General features: G+C 41.3%; 1 protein-coding gene across 8 annotated transcripts in view; it reads right to left on the bottom strand.

Annotated features, from left to right (window-relative positions):
• Positions 1-14,465: 14,465 nt before the first annotated feature.
• SLC12A8 (solute carrier family 12 member 8) overlaps positions 14,466-19,065 on the bottom strand; it is a 106,462-nt gene continuing 101,862 nt past the window's right edge. For all 8 annotated transcript variants that reach the window (XM_030580955.1, XM_030580956.1, XM_030580960.1 and 5 more), the window contains 2 exons: positions 18,763-18,823; positions 14,466-15,883 (listed from right to left, as the gene is read on the bottom strand). In XM_030580955.1, the coding sequence (XP_030436815.1) occupies positions 15,718-15,883; positions 18,763-18,823 (227 nt within the window). In that variant the 3' untranslated portion in view covers positions 14,466-15,717. The remainder of the gene's footprint in view (positions 15,884-18,762; positions 18,824-19,065) is intronic.

The raw sequence follows: 19,065 nt of genomic DNA, 5'->3' as shown, positions 1-19,065 counted from the left end.
GAAGCTGCTCAGGAGGTGCCTTTTGCAAGTTCAGGCCCCTAGCATACATAATTGCACATTCTTTTATTGGCTGTAAAGTTATCCAGCCCTGTTTTAAATTCCAGGAGAGCATTTGACTCTGCAGCCGCCTGCAGTAGTGAATTCCACAGGCTGGCTGCATGCTGTGTGAAGGATTTCCTTTTATTTTTTTTAAATTACCTACCATTTACTTCATTGAGTGACCCCTTGTTCTTGTAATGTGAAAGCCATTATAAAGAATCAGCAGATTCATTTTTACTATACTATTTGTAGCCCTAAATATCTCACTTACATCCCTGTAAGTTTTCTTTTTCCAAGTCTAAACAAATATAGGCTGGGTAGTTTCTCCTCATATGTAAATCCTGACAGACCTCTAACCTTCTTCTCTGCCTTTCTCTGGAACTTTCCAATCTCAGATTTAACTTTCTCAAAGTGCAGCAACCAAAACTGAACACAAGGCTCCAAAGCAGGGTGCCCTATTGTTCAGTATTTTGTCACTGGAGTAACACAACAAATCCATAACTACCTCGACATCCATAGCCGCCATTATGGCACACACTGTGGCCACCGCATCTCTCCTGCTCCTGAAGGACAGTCAAGCTAAAGTAGAACCAGGTTAGCTGTATAGGGCCTGAGAGTCTGACACACAGTTGAACAGTTCTGGTTCCATCCAGTAGAGGGCAGTGGTACACATAGACACTAGCCAGTTCATTACAGTATGGTCAATATTGTTTTCTATCCTTTTTTAAAGTGTACTCTGTCGTTACATTTGTTTTTAACTACTACTGCATGCTGGACAAACATCTCTTCATTGAGTCCAATCACTCCCAAATCATTGGGCACAAAGAATCATGCATGATCGGTGCCCATTGGTGCATGATCTTCAACATTTCCCCCACTGCAGTTATGCATTACCTTACCTCTGCCATTGTGCTCCATAATCGCCCCATGTGGACTGTCTCATATGCCTCTGTGCTTTTAACAGACTTACCAAAGCAACTTTGCAATTCACCATTATCAGAAATAACTTCACTGAACTTCTCTGATAAATATATTGAAATTAAACCAGTGCAAAATGCAGAACCCTAAGGCATCCAACTATTAACCTTTTCTCCACTCTGCTCACAACAATTTTTGGTTTCCTCTTGTTAAAACCCAGGAACCGATTCAATGTAGACAGTTTTAAAAGTATTAAGAAACCAAAGCAAACAAATCACAACTACAAATCTCACATTGTACCTAAAAGACCCTAATCCATGACAAATTTGACCTGAGTGAACTAGGCACCAGGCAACTAAATGAAATGATTATGAAGCAGGAGAGTAATTACTAATGCACGAGCTGAAATGGGACATCAATTTATTTCTCAGCTATTTCTCAACAGTTTTCCCATTCATTCTGTATTGTTTAAACAATCAAAGTGAGGTAAAAGGAGGCTATTCATACTTAGCTAAGGTACTCACAGGGCTATACTAAGGCTTAGTTAACATTTGTAAAATACTTTAAGATTTTTTGGATGGACTGTGAAAGTATTAATATTAGCCTTTCAAGTGCCCATCCTATTTATACACACTGAATTTTCTGGTTTTGCATGAAATGCTTACTTAACTGCCACTTTGTTTCCTGCCCCTAATAATTATGATTCTTGGTAAACTGCTTTTAGTTGCTGAATGAAAGTCTCTATAAAGAACAAACATTAGGTCTCACTACATCCTGTGAGGTAGCCAACTCCTATTTTAGAGATGGGGAAAGTGAGGCACGGAGATGCAGTTTGATATGCCCATGGGCAGATAGCTGGAGTAGAATATAGCCCAGACATAAAGTGACCACAAAACTTACTCTAGAGCTGAACTTGGCCCTAGTGTCATTACACTGAGTCGACTGCTCTACCACACCAGAGAACACTCCCCTCATTTCTAATCCAGTTCATTGTTCCCTGCCATAATTGCACTCTCTGAAATTGTAAATCCAACAGGCAGGAGGCATAATATCAAACGCTTGCCTAAAAATCTCAATACATTATTCTGACTGTTTTGCTCAACAGGCGCGTTGAGAACAAGATCAGAAACAGATGAACACAAAATACTCATTCTGGGAGAACAACTGAATTATACCATGTCAGTACTAAATATTTCAGTCTTCTACTATACATATTGCTTAGCTGGACCACCGTTATTTGACACTGAAATAACTTTAAAATCAGACAAATGAGAGCTAAAAAGAAATATTAAATTAAAACCAGAGCTGAGCTCAAACTTCAAATGAGGATCTGAACCTTTCCAGAATTCTGGAGTCAGGTTGGATAAATCCCTACGCAAAAGTTTCCAGGAACATAGGTATACAAGAGAAGTGATCAAAGCCATATATATAGAGAGAGAAATATATATAGAATTTAAGAACATAAGAATGGCCATACTGGGCCAGACCACAGGTCCATCTAGCCCAGTATCCTGTCTACCGACAGTGGCCAATGCCAGGTGCCCCAGAGGGAATGAACCTAACATGTAATGATCAAGTGATCTCTCTCCTGCCATCCATCTCCACCCTCTGACAAACAGAAGCTAGGGACACCTTCGTTACCCATCCTGGCTAATAGCTATTAATGGACTTAACCTCCATGAATTTATCCAGTTCTCTTTTATACGCTGTTATGGTCCTAGCCTCCACAACCTCCTCAGGCAAGGAGTTCCACAAGTTGACTGTGCACTGTGTGAAGAAGAACTTCCTTATATTTGTTTTAAACCTGCTGCTCATTAAATTTACACACAGTCAAAGTTAAGTGTGCAGCAAAACACCAGGAAATGTTGAATTAAGGGTACCACATTGTCCTTGACCTAGTGGCATCCTAGTTAAGCTTAATATAGATGGAGAAAAACAATAATAGGAGACGTAGGTCCCATACCGCTTCATAGGCTGTAACCATAGCGCCTCAAGTTCCATGCTGTTGCCTGGGGAGTAATGCTTGGATTTGCCTTTTACAGCCCACAATGTAATAATTAGCCATTGGTGTGCAGAGCTGAGCTGTGGCTAACTGGAACATAAAAGCACATTAACAAGAACAAATACATTTAACAAGTATCTGACATAAAACCGTGGGGAAAATGTGCCCTCTCTCTGCCATATTTACAGTCACCGCTGGTACTGTATTAGCAGGCTCTTGAAATGAAAATACTTATATTCACACTTCCCCAATTTAAAGCTTTTCCACTACAACTGCCCAACTGGTTGGGGGTTTGTGTGTGTGTAAGTTAAAAACTACTATTTCTTTTCTTCATGTTATTTTTTTCCTCTTGCCACTTCACTGTTTTAGGTGTGTAATATTCACCCTTCAAAGAGATTCACAACAAAAATGGCAGTGCTGCCAACTCTTGCAATTTTATTGTGAGCCTTACAATATTTTCCATTTTTCCTTAAGCTTCAGCTCCTGGAGTCATGTGAATACATTAGAATATCAGCTTTCATTTTTAAAAAAGTAAGTTTCTAGCCCTAATGGCTGCAGAGGAAAGATTGATCTGAGTGTAGTCTGAAGGTTCAAAACCAGAAAGCAAATAAAAAGACATCTCCCCCCCTTTTTTAATCTCGTTATTTTCAAGCTGCACTCATTATTTTTGGGGCCTGACTTGTGATTTTTGAATGCTTGAGGTAACTAAGGATTTCAAACCACTTTACAAACATTAACATTGGTCAAGGTAGGAAATGATCACTCAGATCAAGATGAAGTGTTGCATGCTGGGACATGTAATCTCAGTATTGAGAGAAAAAAGCATAGCTGCTATCAGATCAGTTTAAGGAAAGCTAAGGGAGGGGCCAACAGCATCCTGCACCTTGGCTCTGTGGATCTGAACTGGGTGAAGGTTGAGCACCTCTGCATTAGTACTACAGTTCTGCATCCTTCACTAATACATACAAAGAATGTGCGCTGTAATGCAAAAGTGATATAAAGGCCAGCAGGCTGTTTCCTTCTCTTTTTAGGACGACAGCCTCAATAAAGAATTTAAGTGCAAGCAATACTACCATGCGTCAGATTTGCCCATGTTTATCCTGACACAAAATATTACCCAATTACCTTCCTGAAACAGGGTGTGATCTAAAAATTCCATCTCTCTCTCTCTTTGTTTGTCTAATATAGTTGTATGAAACATGGTTCTTGTCTGCTGGTTCATTGAATCCCACACCTCACCTGGTTAGCAGAGAAGAAGAGCTTAGTTTGTTTTGCACATTGCATTCACTTTGAATTTTCTAGTCCTAACCTGAAAACTCCCAGTTGAAACTACCACATTTTGCATAGTTTCGGGATGAAACCATTAAAAAGTCAGAGAGAGTTCCTCTGATGTAGAACTCCTACAGGATTTAGTAAGAATTAAACCTATAGGTTATTTTCTGTTATATTAGCTAAGACTTCTCCCTAGGGGGTCATGTGATTTCTATCCAATATCACAAAACTCCTGCAATTCACTTGAAATCCAGCCCAGATTTGTCCAAACCTCAGATACTACTTACAAACCTCAGACAAGTTTTGTGTTGATAATACATTTAAAAACTAGGTGAATTTCACCTAGATTAAGGTTTGTTATAAAAGGTATTAAGATTACAAGTGGGTGAATAATTCATAATTGAGCAAATAATTTACTTCAGCACATTTTTTTAGTTTAGAAATTGTCCACAAATGGATTACAGTTGACTCAAATATATTTGGTATTGGAACACTTTGACTGAATGATTGTTTGCAAACAATGCCTAGTCTGTAGTGTTCTTAGAAACAACTCATTGCAAATATTCAATATTTAAAAATAAGACTATCAAACCATTAAAAAACATAATTGCAATTAATCGCGAGATTAAAAAATAGTCGTGATTAATTAAAGTTTTAATCACACTGTTAAATAATAATAGAATACCAATTTAAATTTATTATAAATATTTTTAGATGTTTTTCTAGATTTGATTGGTTTCAGTTACAAACACAGATTACAAAGTGTACAGAGCTCACTTCATATTTTTATTTTTGATTACAAATATTTGCACTGTAATAAAGATTATTAAAAAAATGCAATCTACAAGTCAAAGCAGAAAGGGGCATACAGATGTTTAGCATATCTGGCACATAAATACCTTGCGACACTAGCTACGTCAGTGCCATGAGAACGCCTGTTCCAGTGGTGCAAGTGGAATCCATTTCTTACTGGTACTGGGGGTGGGGCAGCAGCTAAGAGGGGGACACGTGACCTCCTCTCGTGACCCTCCGTGTGATTCCACCCCTGTTCTCTGTTGGGACTGCTGCTGTACTGACGGAGCTGGAGGAGATGCAGCTCCGTGGAAGGGCAGGGGGCGGGGCTGGGGGTTCTGCTCCTTTCCCTGCTGCAGTTCCTGGAGAGCCCTGAACTACAGGCCTCTCCTGGGAACTGCAACAGAGAAAGGAGCAGAACAGGGGGCCACCAGATGGCCCCACACCAGCAGCTCCTCTGGCATGGCAGTACCACCCCCAGTCCTGTCCTCCGGCAGGGCAGCTGTACAGATGGAGGAGACCCTGCATGGAAGAGCTGCACCAGAGGAGGAGCTGGGCAGCCCCATGTTCTGCTCCTCCTAGGTCTTTCTGGTTCATCGTACCAGCTATAAATATCTTGCTGGTACAGTGGACTGGACGGCCCTACTTGCACTGCTTGCCTGTTCTCACTTCCAGGTGACATTGTAAATAAGAAGCAGGCAGCATTATCGCCCATAAATGTAAGCAAACTTGTCTGTCTTAGGGATTGGCTGAACAAGAAGTAGGACTGAGTGGACTTTGTTTTGTTTTTGAGCGCAGTTATGTGAGGAGGGGAATAATTTACATCTGTAAGTTGCACTTTCACAGTAAAGAGATTGCACTACAATACTTGTATGGGGTTAACTGAAAAATACTATTTCTTTTATCTTTTTTACAGTGCAAATATTTGCAATTAAAAAGCATTATCTGAGGACCTCCAAACTATGGAACCATACTCGGAAATGGAGGCTCAACCAAACCCTGGAAAAACACTAGTAAGCACATTTCATTTTGATAATAGGAGTGCCAAACACACACTGAAAGTAGCTTTCTGTGTGACACAATTACACTCCAACATATATTGGAGTGAAACTTGACTACACCCTCATCTTCCATGATCATCTTGAGAAGGACGCTGCCAAGATAAAAACAAGAGCCAAGATAATCCAGAAACTAGCAGGTACAACCTGGAGTGCATTGGCATCAGTTTTGCGAACATCTGCAATAACACTTGGACTAGATGACCTCCTGAGGTCTCTTCCAACCCTAATCTTCTATGATTCTATGATTCAGTAACTGAATATTGTGCACCCGTATGGAGCAGATGCAGCCACACGCGACTTGTGGATTTCCAGCTGAATACAGTGATGCGGTGCATCATAAGAACCCTTAAGTCGACTCCAACACCATGGCTATCTATTCTAACATCGCTCCCCTGACGATAAGCCAAACTGCTGCGGCATTCCACGAAGCTCAGCGAATCCAGGAAAACCAATGTCTTCCTATCCACCAAGGCCTTAATAACACCCCCTGCAACCTCTTAAGTCCAGCAAGCCTTTCTGCGAACATTCATTTAGCCTCATGCAATCAGGCTACCATCAGAAAGAGGCTTGGAAAGCAGATCGGGCTAAAAACAAGACTTAAGAAATAAGCACCTTGTGCTGGATCCCATGCAAAAGGTTCCTGTGTTTGACCTTCCACCATCATCTTGGTCAACTCTGAACCAAATCTGAACCAACCATGGTAGATGCAGACATCTAATGCACAAATGGAAAATCAAGGACTCCCCTGCATGCACGTGTGGTTTCTCATGACAGGCCATCGAACACATCACCCTCCACTGCCCAATTTACAAGTTTAAAGGAGGCATCACTGCAATAAATTCTGCTACTCCTGGTGTAGCTATTTGACTCGATCAACTTCAAGTGAAATTGTAGTTGCTGTTCTACACCAGACATACGAAAGAAGATGACGACAGCGCATGGCATAATAGTGGCCTGCTCCATGATTGGGCTTCCTAGGTACTACAGGTAATAAATCAGTAAAGGGTCATGAACATAGTCAAATCCAATGAGTCCATGAAGCACCATTAGAATTTTTGAACATTTTTTAGAACAGTATTCACCCAGCTTTAGTTTGGATAGTGCTACTGACTTCTAGCCTTCTCAGAGCTCACCAGAAACCCTGCACAGCAAAAATATAAAAAGAAGCTCTTGCCAAGGCTTCTGAGAAACATTTGGATCCAATAAAGTTACAGGTGCATTTCCATTTTTCAAAGTGCTCTCTCTAGCTGTATATACAATACAGAGTCGCTTCCATTTGCAGGGGAAACCATCCGCTTTCACACAACCAATGCAAATTCCAAATATTAAAAGTCATATCCCAAAGTTTCTGGAAGAAATCTCCCTCCCCCCCAACCAACTCTCTGCTTTCATGACAGTGATCTGGCCTCCCACCCAGAAGCAGCTGTGTGCTCCAGCAATAACAGGAACCCAGCTCCTTGCAGAGAGCCTGCATAGCACTGCAGACCGGCGCTTGTGTGGCAGCAAACACAAGGTTGGAAATGGTCAACAATAAAACTATAAATAATGTGGCAATGTAGGGAGGCTCCCTTATCCTGAAGCGATAGTGGATTCAACAGATAATGCCACAGTCACTCCAGAAATGCAGCAGCTGTTCTGACCAAAAGAAGTCAAGTAAAGTTTTGCTTTGGAGGGTTCTGTGCTTAATGCCTCTCTGGGAGCCTGAGCCAAAGTCCATGGAAAGGCTTCCTTTGGATCCAGCACAGGGAGTCGATTAACCTTGCTTAGTTTGCAAGTGATTTTTCCCTCCTCCTAACTTAGTCAGCCCCACAAAATCCTCTTGGGATGCAAGTGTCAAGCTGCATCCTTTCCAGTTCCTGGAGCAAAATTCTGCAGCTGAAAATGAATTCTAAATTCTGCTTTCATGTACATCTGTATCAATCCAGGGTAGCCATTTAAATCAGCCCTTAACTAACCCCAGCGATGCACAAGCCAGAGTAGACTCCAGCTCACTCTCTGACTTAGCTATGCTGGTTCGGCAGTGCCAATAGACATGTCAAGTAGTAAAAACTCATTATTTTTAATAAAGTCATCAGCTAGGACTTGGGATATAGGACAGGCACCCAGGGCTGCATAAACAAGCGTCAGGTTAAAAGTATTGAGCAGGCTATAAAAGCCAGGGGAAACAGAGCCTGCGGCTGCACCACCACTAGTGTACTCCTGCCTAGCATCTGGAGAGAGGTCAAGGATGGGGGAGAAGGAGGTGCCTTCTTAGTGCGCTGAGGATCACATTTAAGCCCATGACTCATTTGATATCTCTATTCTGTCCCACACTCATCCCTTTTCACCCAGCACATGTGAGAGAATAGGCACACAAGGTGCTCAGTACAATAGGCTTACCCTTACCTCCGAAGACCTTCCACTTGTGACTGAATTGAATGGTGACTGCCTTACACTCCGAGGGGAGCAGCTCTGTGGACTAAGCAGCTGACATATTGCTTTAGTTGTTTCCTAAGCATAAGTGCACGTGCACTTTAAAAACTGTGCAGGAGTTGAAGTGAAAGTGAGTGGGTTTTGTAATACTAGACGGTTCTTTGCAGGGCAGGTGCTCCACTGCTCAAACGAGGAAAGCGTCTGCTCAGGGCTTTGCTGTAGCCTCAGCAACTCCTGGCCTGATTACTTTTGCTCACCCTTCATCCGCTCAGCATCAGGACCAGAGATGGAGGTAATTCACAGCCCAGCAGAAGGCATGCAAGTGCCAACTCAATGCGCTCACAGCAGAACTGAAGGGATAGTCCCAGTGCTTTCAGGTCCAAAGCATTCAATGAACCAATGCAATTCATTGCTTTTGGGGGAGGGGGCAAGATTTTTTGCCTGAGGGCCCAACAAATTCCAATGTTATCCATGCAAGTAGTCCCAATTATGAGCCATGCAACTGCAAGGCCATCAATTAGCAACCACCTCCTCATCTCCACTAGAACATTTGGTCATGGAGACTCTTTACTAGCCTTGGATCACACTGTGATTCAGATCTAAAACATTAGGTCCCAAATTTAGACCTCCAAATCTAGGTCCCAGTAACAAGCCATTGCTATTTCAGGAATAGAAGCGAAATGATTAGGCAGCTATTTTTAAAGGTTCTACCAAATCCTGAGTCGCCAGTGTAGTAAGTACAGGCCCAGTATGAGGCCCGAGGCCTTAACTAAATTAATGATCAAGACTTTGCTAATATAAAGCAAAGTTAAGCTGTGAGCTAGAGGCAGGCCCTGCTCACAGAAGCTGGCAAGGAAAGGGCTGATGCTGCAAGAAGATACGTACCTAAAAGGTACTGAACACTAGATATCAGAACATTCACATACTTGCACATTCCACACAGATAACAAGGAACAGACTGACCCATCCCAATGACAAGGGCAAAAGGGTAATATGATGGATAGAGTTGTTTTGTTCAAACCAACATGTACAAGGTGAGAGGCAGCACCTTACTACGTAGAGGGGTTGTACCTGGCTACGTACAGGGGTTGCACTTCAATATGTCACGAGTGATGTGTAACTTGCTTGTACCTGTGTATAAGAATGCATCCCTGGGGCGGTGTCTTTGTCTGGCCGAGGGGGCAGTGGAAAGTCCCGCCACTGACTGAGCTGGGTCCATTGCCAAGAGGCACTTTCTCGTAGTATGCCCGGTAAACTAAGTAATCTATGGGGAACTGTCATTGTGTCCAAGATCGCAATAAACCTAGCCGACGTGACTTCGAACCTTACTAGACTCTGTGGTCATTGGGGGTTCTCTTCGAGTCTGCTGTGTCAGCTATCTGCGCAGAGCTGGGGCAGCACACAGAGGGAACACACGCACGCAGCCAAGTGATACCAACAAGGAGAGAGCAGAGCATCACACCGGTAACATCTGACAACACCTCTGACAACAGCCAGTAACACTTTTCTTTTCTCTGTGCCTCCGACCCAGGTAACCCCCTTTTCTAAGTAAGATCAAAGCACTAGTTGTCTCTGTACAGCTAAAGCCATATCTTGACTGAATACAGAGAGGCCCAGAGATTCAAGGAATCTCAGACTCTCATTAACTTTAATTATAATTCTGGGGCCACTACTTGCAATTGAGCTAACCTGATCTTCTTTCCTTGGAGATTTAAATATAATGCTGCACCTTCAAGTTCAGGAAAAAAAGCCAATTTCCCAGCCTGAAATTCCAGTGGGTTGGTAAAACACACTGTCTCACTGCTAACAGATTGGCCCAAGTCCCAGTAGCTCATATAATATCATGAGCAGCATAATCTGTAGAACCTACAGGATCCACATTTCTTCAATATAATGTATTGTGGTTGGTTGTTCTTTCTCTAGTTTCCCATATCACTCCTATTACTATCATCTAAGCTGCAGAACTGAAAATGGCAGCTGTCTTTCTCCTTAGCCTGGTCAGGCAACTAAAACACACACCAAAAGTCAGGATGGACTCCGAGATACCCATGAGATGAAATATAGTTATGACACTGGACTGGCAGCTATAGACCTTGGTTTTGTTCCTGGCCTAGCCACGAGACTCCCCGTGTGACTGGCACATTACACAGGGCCAGGCCCACTAACTTCAACAGAGCTATGACAATTTATACCAACTAAGGATCTCACAGACTTTAAGGCCAGAAGGGACCATTCATGATCATCTAGTTTGGCTTCCTGCACATTGCAGACCACAGACCCTCTAGCCCCTTATTCTCATAGTATCTCAGTTCCCCAGCTATTATACTGCTCCTGCTTGCTATTGCTCTTGACTACTTATATTGCAAGCATTTCAGATCAGGGATTGTCTCTTGCTACATGGTTGTGTAGCACCTAGCACAATGAGGTCCGAGACTCATCTGGGGCCTCTAAATGCTACTATAATGCAAATAAATAGTAAAACATTTAAATGGCTGCTTCACAACACTTTGGGCCTGTTTTGCTAGCAGGATAATCGCATTGGAAAGAGCAGTGTAGAAAACGTACCCAACCACAATCCACCAAATGGACATTACAGTATTAACAATAAACCAGAATTCTTCTTGAGAGCTGTACATTTATTTAAAATAATTCTTTCCTGGGCTGAATGACCTTTTACAAATCATGTTTATTTCACAGCTTTCTTCTAAAAAAAAAAAGCTTGTTATCAATAAATCTGTGGAGTCAAAGCAAAATAGTTATTGATGATAGCTGAAGTATATGAGGGTCCAGGGAGACTTTGAAGCAGAAATGGCAGGACATTTTCTTAGTGATAGTAACCAAAGGGTACTTGTCTGGGAGTAGCGAGCACAGATACCTCTCAGAGCTATTCTCTGAACTGATCTTAAGGTAAATTATATCTTCATGCAATCCACAGAGTCTAGAGTTATTCAGCTCAAGGGAAGTTACTAACCTGGTGATAGGTTGCTGTAGGGTGGGGAATAGTAACGAATTCCTACCCACACTCTTCCTTCCCAAAAAGGGCAAGAAAAAATATTTCATGCTCATGAAGGTTTCTCTAACATCAGAGGAATCAAGATGTTTTGGAAAGAGGAGCACTGGTCACAAGCTAATCTTACAAACATTTGTTTTGTTAACTTGTTGATTTGCTCAAGTCATATCAAGAGTTTTTGCTTCTTCCTTCTGTTCATTTGGTGCTCATGAAAGAGAGAGACTGAGGGCTGGTCTACACTACGGGGGGAAATCGATCTAAGATACGCAACTTCAGCTACCTCACGTAGCTGAAGTCGAAGTATCTTAGATCGAATTACCTACTGTCCTCATGGCGCGGGATCAATGTCCGCGGCTCCCTATGTTGACTCCGCTACCACCGTTCGAGTTGGTGGAGTTCCGGGATCGATAGGAGCTCATTCAGGGATCGATATATAGCGTCTAGATGAGACGCAATATATCAATCCCCGAGAAATCGATTGCTATCAGCCGATACGGCGGGTAGTGAAGACATAGCCTGAGAACGTTACCTAGAATTGGCCCAGGTGCAGCTCTGCCAGTGCACCTCAATCTTGTCCCGAAACACAGCTGGCTCTTTGAGCATGTTGTCGCTCTAGACCAGTGCTTCTTAAGCTATCTGATGTGGGGGACCGGCAATTTTTTTCCCAATGTACCAGGGACCAGTGCCATTTTATTATCCTATTTGACGCTCTTATGAGGAAATTCACTGTGGACTAGCAGCCGATGGCTCGCAGACCGGCACCGGTCTGCGGACCACCACTTTGAGAAGCACTGCATTAGAACATATTTCATTATTCAATGGGCCTCGTTCTGCTCAGAGTGGTTTTCAATGGCGTAACTGGGACTGAGGTGCTTAAGTCTGGGGTTTAGGTACCTAAGTCCCATTGTGGATCTGGACCAAGGAGACAATGCCACGGAGAGCTGCCATCTTCCATCCCCCTATGTACTTACTTAGGTAACTCTCTGCACGATCAGAGCTATTTTGAACTCTATTAAGCAATAATAAAAAGCTCTTCATCATGGAGGCAATTATTAAAGTTTAATATTTAACTCTTCCAAGAGCAGGAGCAGCCTATCCCTTTAGCCAGATGATACACGGTTAAAATAGACTTTCATTATAATGAGATCTCCTGTGTTCAGTGCACACTCAGGTTGTCTTACACATGTTGCTGTGACAGCATAGCATTGTGCCCATTTGTAACAGAGATGGATTATTTCACTGGTGCACAAGTACAAGAAACCATGTATTTCAGTTCATACTCCATCTAGTGCAACAAGTGCCATCCTTCCTGAGGGAAGTTACACTGCAACAGCAACGCCATGTTATTGCCAGAGCAAAACTATGGACATGTTAATCCTGATGCATTTGTCTAATCATATTAGGGTGAAATTCACTGTTGTGCAGAAGGCCAACAAAACTCTTTGCAGTGCTGAAGTCCGCTTTCAGAGCCCCCCAAATAGTCTTTAAGTGGTGCTTATGGCCTTGTGCTAAGCCTCTGCACAGGACTGAATTTCCCACATTAAGACCCAGTATAACTGACAGTATTGTTACAGGGCAAGCAGCACAAAGCCGTGTCAGAGAACATTAAGATGGAATGAGAGCTTTTGAGAGAGGTAAAACTTGTTTTGGTGTGTGTTCTGGTTTTTCTGACAGACTGACATTGATAAAACAACATGAATGGTGCACAATCAAAACCTCATTGCACAAAAAGTTAGAAACTATTGTTTGTATTTCCGGCCATTCCCATTGTTACGTCTGACGGATAACTGAACGAACTGCAGTGTCTGATATTTAAACATTCCACAGCAAAACCAGTCATCTGGTTTTAATTAACACATTTTCCATACAAGATATGGGTAGTAAAGGGACATTTTTTCCCTTAGATATTTTGCTTCTGTTTGCTGTCTAAGACCTAAGAAAGAAAATGTAAAACGAAGACTTTCTAATCATCTCTCATAGCATGTTGTGCTATATGCTTTTCTTATTTAAATGCCTTATTTCAGAAAAATGGGGGAATGAATGAGCATCCTGAGATGGAATGAGCAGCAGCATATTTAGATACTGCTAAGTTTTAAGTGCTATGCAATTTTGCAATATATGGCCCTTATTATATAACTATGGCTATGTATCATACTGTAAAATGAAATAATACAGCATGCTCCAGGTTGTTTGAGAGCCCAAATCAGCATGAAGAAAAAGTTGAAGATTGCAGAACGACATCAAACACAATTTACAAGGTCATACTATGGTTAATTTGACCTTAACATTTAATCAAAATTGCCCCTTACTGAAGGATTCTGTTAATAGGTTTCTGCTTTGAACTGATCTTTTCACAGGCAAGATATCAGGAAAAAAGCACCTGAAGTGTCTTCACGGATATATCTATAAGGTTCACTATCTCTGAGCATCCTGTACCACCACAAGTCCATTTATAGGTCTAATCCTGCACCCATTTAAGTCAATGGCAAGACTCTCATTGAGATCTGTGGGTTTAAGATTGAGTCCTACATTAGGAAAAACATTAGGCGTTAGTTTAAGAGGTGGATGTACACTGGCTCAGAATCCCACTGAATGTAAGGGAAGCATGGATCAACATCCAAACTTTTTTATGTAGAGTACAGAGCAAAACCAGAACATCAGATCCAACTCTTCTTGATATTTGGGGAAGATCAAATCTAGATCAGAACAGAGCTCAGGACCATCTCTACGTATTTCTGTCAGGTATTTTTTTTTTGTTTTTTTTTGTTGTTTTTTTTTTTAAAGAAAAGTAACTAAGGAATCCTGAAATGAATGTTTCTAACATGAAACAGCTTGGGGTGGGTCAACCTTCAGGCTGAGTTAATTTGACAGCGTCCCTTTAACTTTCATAAGGGCAATCATTTAAGGAATGCTGAATTGTGACCAAAACAGAAAATTAAAATGCAGAGCGAACGTTCAGTGGCATCCCAGAATAACTTTATTCATGATTTCATTGGTAAAGCCAGTTTCCTTCCACCTGCAGGAAAGTATCACATGGTAGAAACAGCACTCAAATGGGCTGACCCTGTGAGGTGCTGGTGAATGCCTTCAGCTCCGACCAAGTTCAGTGGGAGTCAAGGGCCTTCAGCCCCTTTTAGTAGCACTGGTCCCAATGCTAGCAGGATTTCAGAGCTTTGTCTGTAGCAGATGCAGAGATCTGGTTATTATCACACTGAACAATAAAAAATTTGAAAGACTCAAAGATTAAAGGAAATTAATGATCACTCCCCTTTTTTATACATTTTAAATGCTCAGACTTACTTTGCAGTGCTCACTACTAGTTTACTACATACTCCTGAGGCCTAATCCTTCATTTCAGAACGCAGGCAAGGCACCTGCTGAGGTGCTTCCTATCTGAAGGACTAAATACAAGTGATACATTTCTTCTTCCAATTGAAGTAAGGATGTGGCCGCATACATCCTAATAAGTACTTTTTAATCATTTATATAAATCATTATTTTAACTGGGACATGTCGTATTTGGAAACAATGTAGACCTTCAGGAAGAGGGTCCCTAGGTTATTGCCTATGTTTCGAGATTCAGCTTCTTCCAATCCTCATTTCTGAAGTGATATTGAAAATAGCTATTTAGTGCTGATAAAACATAATTTCACAGTATGATGATAATACAGAAGAGCTCATAGATTTAAATGAACGGATTTGATTCCAATTTTGAACATTTGAACACACTTCATAAGCCTCTCGCCTTCATCATTTCGGCCTTTCATCTAAATGCCTTAAAGCACTTTAGGAGCACCAATTAATTAAAACTCACATCATCCCTGTGAGGCAGAAAATTATTATTTTACAGGCAGGAAAACTGGGGCATAAAGAGGTAAAGTGACTAGACTAAGTTTGCACCAAATCAGTAGCATTTGGTGTGCACAGTATTTGAATTCTTTAGATTTCTAATGCTATTGTCCTCAGTTACTGATCACTTTACTACAATCCTTTAATTTGTTTTGCTCAACTGGATAGGATATGGAATCCTAGTTAAAATTGCAAACTTTGTCCTTTATAAAAAAATAATATAAAAAGACATAACCCCAAACAGTGGAAGCATTAAAAAAATATAGTCACATTGTTCAAGTATTTTTACCAGGTGCCACAGCAGTGATAAGTGTTAAGCGACTGCTGGAGTGAACAGCCGGTTCTGTTTTTGTTTTTGTTTTTTACTGAAACTGATTGACAAATTCTTCTCTTCTGATAACAGAAGAATGGTGGCAGCGGTCTCGAGAGGCAAAATCTGCATTCTCTTCGGTGAGCTGAGTGGTCTCCATGCCAACTGTTGCAAAGGACGGTGTAACAACAATCTGCTCCTCTGGGTATGGCCTTCTCCTGACAACAGACAAACACACAACCTTCAGATGTCCCATTGTTACCCAATATATCAGCAGCTGTGCTTTGAACTATGTAAACAAAACAAATCGAACCTCTAATGCACAAAGACTTAGAAAAAAGACACTAACATTTTTTCTTGGTGGCTATGTGAGTTGCAGAACTCAGAGAACATTTTCCTTTACTAGAAAAAAAATAGTAACCTTGCTTACAAAGATTTTCTTAATAAATATCCCTCCTCTCCTTGGTTGCTGTCCAGTTGCTCCAAAGTTCTTCAACCACATAAAGTGAGGCAGAATTTGCTTCAACTACAGTTACACTTTGTGGATGCCAACAAATAAAAACATTTTCCAAAGTTTACAGGCAATGTGACTGCAGAAAAGTGAGAAGGACCTACTTCTAGTCATCCTGCTGGTAATGGAAAAGGTCAGTCAATGTAACTTTATTCTACAGTAAGATTTTTAGTGAGCTCTCTGTCTCCAGAATATAATCTACTATATTCACAAGAACTTTTTCAAATTCTGGGGCCTAAATTTAGGCAACTCAGTATTGTCAATCTCAAGCATTCAAAAATCATGAATCGGGATGAAAAAAATCATGAGATTGGCTTAAAAGTCTTGAGATTTTAAATAAATGTTAGGTTCTCTGTTGTTGCCTCTGGTTTCTGATTCCTTAGGATGCACACTCTTCATGATTTCAAGCTTTTCTCTGTGTCCATGAGGTCTAGAAACTGACTATTTTATTTATTTATTTATTTTTTAATGAAAGCTGAGATTTTCATGGCATCTCTTGATTCCAGGAACTGGGGTTTGAGAAACACATCAAAATTCACGACTCATAATACAATTGTGAAAGTTGGTGACACTATTACATCCACATATAATATCTGAATAAGTGACCTGATTTTCAGAGGTGCAAAGAACCCTCAGCTGCCTTTAAAATTCATTCAGCATCTTCCAAGATTGGGCCCTCAGTCTCGTTAAAACGTCCTTTCCCACCTTGCTTTGCAATTTGTAAAAATAAATCTGAAGCCAAACCAGCCACGATTTATTTCTGTGTGATATCCTGGATATAAAACAGCTCCAGGGGTGTGCTTTAAAAAAAAAGCTGTGCTGGGAATTGACTGCAGGCAGTATTATAAGGCTACACTACCAGCTGTCTAAATTAGAGAGATTTCATCTTGTGACAAGAGATAAACAAGATCAACTTCTAACTTGGACTGCTGCCAGCCTTACACTGGATCCTTCCTACCTGTGTCTCGACCGATCAATACTACTGACAAAAGGCACCAAGGACTCTATCAAGCTGCCAAGCTGCAGTATAAGAACCTCCGGTAATAGTGACACATCTAGCCAAAGGTGTGGAACTGACTCACTACAGGAGGAACATTGCTCTTTTTACGCCCACACGGTGGATTGCTCATCTGCTGCACTGCAGCCTTGTATTGCAGGAGTTGGGTATGGAATGGTCCACAGAGATTTGAAGTGGGAATAAAAAATACAGAGAGGTGTCAGGAGAGGAGAATCATTCTCTACCTTTGCAATGTGTGTATATAAAGCAAATAATGAATGTGCATATAGACCTAGGGGGAACTGGATGGACACAGTGTACAGGACACAGATCCCCTTGTTGTGTCTGTCTCACTATGCAATGACTAATTCTGACTAGCCTTTTAGCATGAACCCATCCATCCACCCTGTTCTTATGCCTCACCTCATAACTCTTCTCTTTCACTCACATCATAATACAAACAAACAATGTGAAAAGAGAAAGGGAGAAACCCCTGGACCTAATAAGACACATAAAAAGCTTAATTCAAGGCCATTCCCCTTCCTTTGCCTGTATTTTGTCTAACTCAGGTTCTGATCCTGCTAACACTAATGAAGGTATGAAACTTTATTCCTAGGAGTAGTCTCAATGGCCACAGGAGTAAAGTTATACACACGATTATGGGTTTGCAGGACTGGCACCTTTGAAAAAAAGTCTTCAAGGCAGGTCCCTTGTCTTCTTTTATATAGGGGAGGCAGACTGTCTAGTGGAGAGGCCCCTAGGCTAGGAGTCAGGATGTCTGGACTCTATTCCTTGATCTGCCACTGACCTGCTGGGGAATCTTGGCAAGTCACTTCACTTCCATCTCCCTCCCACCCTTTGTCTATTTAGACTGTAAACATTTTGGGGCAGGAAGTGTTGATCGCTATGCACAGATACTTAGCACAATGCGGCCCCGAACTTGCTTGAGGTCTTTAGGTAATAAATAAATATCTAAAAAACACCATGTGCACCAATGATGTTATACTAAAATACAACAAGAAACAGTCATCATCATCTATTCTGAATAGCAAGCTGTGTGGAACCTGGAACCCGACCTCTGCTTTCCTCCAGAAATTGACGCTAGCCAGGATCCTCGCTAGCATTCCCATCCAAATTCTGGATTAGAATATTGCCATCTAGCACATACAGGGCTTGTCTACACAGTGGGGTGATTCACTCTGGCATTTTGATTTCTAAAGAGTACTCATGTGGTACACATTAATTGATCTGTGCAGCCTCTGCTGCGGTGCACTAAAGGTTCCCTAGTGCACTTTCACGTAAATAGGAGTAAATACTTATTTTTGCCAGTAAAGTAAGCGCATGCAACTCTGAATATACAAAGGGGGCAGATCTATTGATTTAAGTAGTAAATAGTTTTACGTAGTCACTTTCTCTAACCATATCAGCACTCGAAATACAAGATGATATCAGTTATATCAAGGAACTCCAATGCACCAAAAGAGGTGTGTAACAATTCTGCAACACACAGCCACATTTTTCCACAATTTCAATTGTTTATTGTTAAGCGTGAGCATTACCTATGTCACCACTAAGGGATTAGTACCAACCTGCATGAGTTGACCAAACCTAACCTAATCCAGCTGAGAAACCTGAAGTTAGCTGCTGCCCCTGCAGAGGGAAAACACATGAAAAGTCACCATGCTGCTAATACTCTCATAATAGCTTTACATGATCTAGACTTGGAATAAAATCTCAAACAAATGTGCATATTGTTATTAGCCCTGCTTACACAAAAGGTTACAGGTTTAATAACTGTGAGAATGTGTTTCATTTTTTCCCATACATGAAAGCTTTTTAAAGATTCTCAAGAATGTACACTGAATAGAGAACCATTGATTATTCCTAGACAT

The sequence above is a fragment of the Gopherus evgoodei genome, chromosome 11 (assembly GCF_007399415.2).
Source record: "Gopherus evgoodei ecotype Sinaloan lineage chromosome 11, rGopEvg1_v1.p, whole genome shotgun sequence".
Classification (NCBI taxonomy): domain Eukaryota; kingdom Metazoa; phylum Chordata; order Testudines; family Testudinidae; genus Gopherus; species Gopherus evgoodei.
This window is presented reverse-complemented; position numbering and strand designations above follow the sequence as displayed.